This window comes from Myotis brandtii, unplaced genomic scaffold, assembly GCF_000412655.1.
Source record: "Myotis brandtii unplaced genomic scaffold, ASM41265v1 scaffold373, whole genome shotgun sequence".
In the NCBI taxonomy this organism is placed as follows: Eukaryota; Metazoa; Chordata; class Mammalia; order Chiroptera; family Vespertilionidae; genus Myotis; species Myotis brandtii.
Genome location: NW_005364339.1, coordinates 673,722 through 677,629, shown reverse-complemented (window position 1 = coordinate 677,629; position 3,908 = coordinate 673,722). Strand labels below are relative to the sequence as shown.

Here is a 3,908-nt window from a genome sequence, read left to right as displayed (position 1 = left end):
TTGAGTATTTTGTTCTTTTTACTTTTATTCTTATTATACACTCATTCCCTTTCTACCTCCTCTATACTTAATAGTGGCGATTCCCTCATTAATACAATTCCTTGACTTTACCTTCTGGAAATAAGCTCTGACTCCTCAGATTCAGTTTCTCCCCTTTTTTTCTGGGTGTTTGTTGTTTGCATTTTTTGGTTTATTTGTTGTTGTTTTTTGGAGTTTTTTCCCCATATACATATTATTTTCTCCTTTTTTCTTCTTTTTCATTTCTCTCTTACCTTTTTTCTTTTCTCAATACCATTTTTGCACTCTTTTCTCTCTGCTAAATTCTCTTTTCTCTGGTGGTCACCTTTATTTGGGGTTAGTGTCGTGAATACATTTGTGTTTTGTTCCCTCTGTGTCGTGTCTTGTCAAGTTGTATTTTGTGCCTTTTGGTCAACAGGGTAGAGAGTGAGCAACATAACCAGACACGCTGAGAGAAGCAAATATAGGGAGACAAAGAAACAGTCCCCATACAAAAGAAAAGGAGGAATCAGTGGGAAAGGAAGTAAACGAAATGGAGGCAAGCAATTTCTCAGACAAATAATTCAGAGCACTGGTCATAAGGACACTGAAAATGATGAAAGACAAATTCAACAACATGTGTAAGAATCAAGAGGAAATGAAAAAGAACCAAGAAGAAATGAAGAAAGACATAGCTGCAATAAGAACACAAGAGAAAGCATGAACAGTACACTAGAAGAAGCTGAGGACCACATCAGTAAGCTAGAAGAAAAGGTAGGGCGGGGGGAAAAAAGCAGAGCAGCAACTGGAAAAAAAACACACATAAAAAGCAGGAGGAGAGACTAAGGGAGCTTTGGGACAACAAAAAACGAAACAACAGCCCCATAATATGGGTGCCAGAAGGAGAGGAAAATGAGCAAGGAATAGAAAACCTGTTTAATGAAATGATAGAAAACTTCCCTGATATTAGGAAGAAAAAATTCACACAAGTCCAAGAAGCTCAGAGAGTCCCAAACAAGGTGAACCAAAAAGACCAACACAAAGACACATCATAATTAAAGTGACAAACACCAATGACAATGTAGGAATCTTAAAGGCTGCCAGAAAGAGACAGAAAGTTACCTACAGGGGATCTACCATGACTATCAACTGATTTCTCAACAAAAACACATCAGGCCAGAAGGGAATGAAATGAAATATACAAAGTGATGCAAAGCAAGGGGCTGAATCCAAGAATATTATACCCAGCAAGGCTATCATTCAAAATGAAGGGGAAATCAGGAGCATCACAGGCAAAAAAAGGCTAAGCGAGTTTATTACCATCAAACCAGCAATGCGAGAAATGCTAAAGGGATTGCTATAGAAATAAGAAATAGGAAGGGAAAACGGAACATAGGTATAAAGAATAAAAATGGCAACAAACAAGTAGCTATCAGTAATAACTTTAAATGTAAATGGATTAAATGCCCCAATCAAAAGAGTGACTAGATAAGAAAACATAACCAATATATCTGCTGTCTACAAGAGACCCACCTCAGAACAAAGAAGTCACACAGACTAATGGTGAGGGGATGGAAAAGGGTTTTTCAGGTGAATGAAATGAAAAAAAAAGCTGGGTTAGCAATACTTATATTTGACAAAATAGACCTCAAAGTGAAGGCCATAACAAGAGATAAGGAAGGCCACTTCAGATAACTAAAGGAAGCAACTCAACAATAAGATATAACTCTGGTAAACATATATGCACCCAATAAAGGAGCACCCAAATACATAAAAAAACTTCTGGATGATATCAAGGGAGAGATCAACAGCAATACAGTCATATAGGGGACTTTAATACCCCACTAACACCACTGGATAAATCCTCTAAACAAAAAATCAGCAAAGAAGCAGTAATCCTAAATGACTCACTAGATCAGATGGAATTAATTGACATCTTAAAACATTCCACTAGAGAGCCACAAAATAGAATTTCTTCTAAAGTGCACATGGATCATTTTCAAAGATAGAACACATACAGGGACCAGGCAAAGTCTCTTCATATTCAAGAATATAGAAATCATATCAAGTATCTTCTCAGGTCACAATGGCATAAAAGTAGAAATCAACTACAATAAAAGCAATGAAAAAATCAAACACTTGGAGGTTAAATAGCATGCTATTAAACAATGATTGGGTTACCAAAGAGATCAAGAAGAAATAAAAAGCATCATGGCAACAAAAAAACAATGAAAAGGCAACAATCAAAAATCTTTGGGACACAGTGAAAGCAGTCTTGAGAGGGAAGTTCATAGCTCTAAAGGCCTACCTCAAAAAACAAGAAAAATGGGTATTATCTAACCCTACAACTCAAAGAGTTAGAAAGAAGGCAACAAGAAAAGCCCAGCATAAGCAGAAGGAAGGAAATAATAAAGATCAGAGCAGAAAAAAACAACATAGAGACAAGTAAACAATACAAAGAGCAACAAAACCAAGAGCTTGTTCTTTGAAAGGATAAACAAGATTGATGAACCTCTAGCCAGGCTCACAAAGAAGTAAAGAGAGAGTACCCAAATAAATAAAATCAGACATGAAAGAGGTGAAGTAACAACTGATCCCACAGAAATACAAACAATTATGAAAAAATACTATGAACAACTCTATTCCAACAAAATGAACAACATAGACAAAATGGGCTTATTCTTAGAAAAATACAAGCTCCCAAAACTCAACCAAGAAGAATCAGAAAACCTCAATAGGCCAATAATTACTGAAGAAATTGAAGAAGTGATCAAAAATCTTCCAGCTAACAAAAGCTCTGATACATAAGGTTTTACACAGGAGTTTTTTTTTTTTAAAAATACAACTTTTAATAAAAAAAACTTTTAAGTTCAAAATGCAGTATTTAGACAAATATTCAAATTTTCTTGAAATACAAAAATGTAAATGTAACATACTACATACAATGTAACATAAACTCATTGAGCTAAAACTGAATGTAGTTGCTTTTACATAACTGGTATTTAGAAGCTCTTTGAATTCTATCCCTCAATGAAAGTTAAGCAGAATTGTCTTTGGCTGTACAGACAGCTCTCTCTTCGTGCCCTCCAACTACATTGTGGGCCTGACAACTTTCCTTCTGGACATTTATGGCGTAGGTGCATCAGGCCCTGCATCCCAGGAAGGAGCACAGTGTGTTTGAAGCCTCTGAAAGGTCAGGAGACTGAAGGCTGGGCTAATCCAGGATCCTCCTCACTAGGTGGACTTGAAAAGAATTTTGTTTGGGGTGTAGGATTCTGCTTCATCATCACTTTCATCAACATTGTTATTCCCCTCCTCCTCTTCTCTCTTCTACTTAAGTATTTTTAGATATATACTGGCTGGTATCTTCTTGGATAATATGTCTGCTAGAAATTGGAAAGTTTCTGATTCTTCTGCAGTATTTAATAAATCATTGTAAGTGCTTTCTTTTCTTTTCCACTGCCATGTCTGTAGGAATAGGTGGCTAGATATTGAACAAAGAGTTCCATAGCATTAACCGTGAGCATGAGTGCTTCCTGTTTGATTCTGGACACCTCAGGTGAGCTCTTCATGATGACCCAGATGCAGGACAGGGGCAGCGACAGGAGGCACTTCTCCTGTCACTTGTCTCTGCCCATGACCACATCCGCCATCTTTCTGCCCCTCTCCTGCAGTGACTACCCCTCTTTTGAAAGAAGAATCTATATAGTATACTAGAGGCCCAGTGCATGAAATTCGTGCATAGGGAGGGGGAGGTGTCCCTCAGCCCATCCTGCATCCTCTCCAATCTGGGACATCCTTCTCACAATCCAGGACTGCTGGCTCCCAACCACTCACCTGCCTGCCTGCCTGATTGCCCCTAACTGCTTCTGCCTGCCAGCCTGATCACCCCTAACCAATCCCCTGCTAGC

The 3,908-nt window shown here is 37.9% G+C and overlaps 1 protein-coding gene across 1 annotated transcript; it reads right to left on the bottom strand.

Annotated features, from left to right (window-relative positions):
• Positions 1-3,200: 3,200 nt before the first annotated feature.
• CHRAC1 (chromatin accessibility complex 1) lies at positions 3,201-3,657 on the bottom strand. The gene is given in 2 exon segments (XM_014544609.1): positions 3,201-3,440; positions 3,443-3,657. Coding segments are annotated over 2 exon segments (417 nt in total). The 5' UTR covers positions 3,651-3,657; the 3' UTR covers positions 3,201-3,231.
• Between the last annotated feature and the right edge of the window lie 251 nt (positions 3,658-3,908).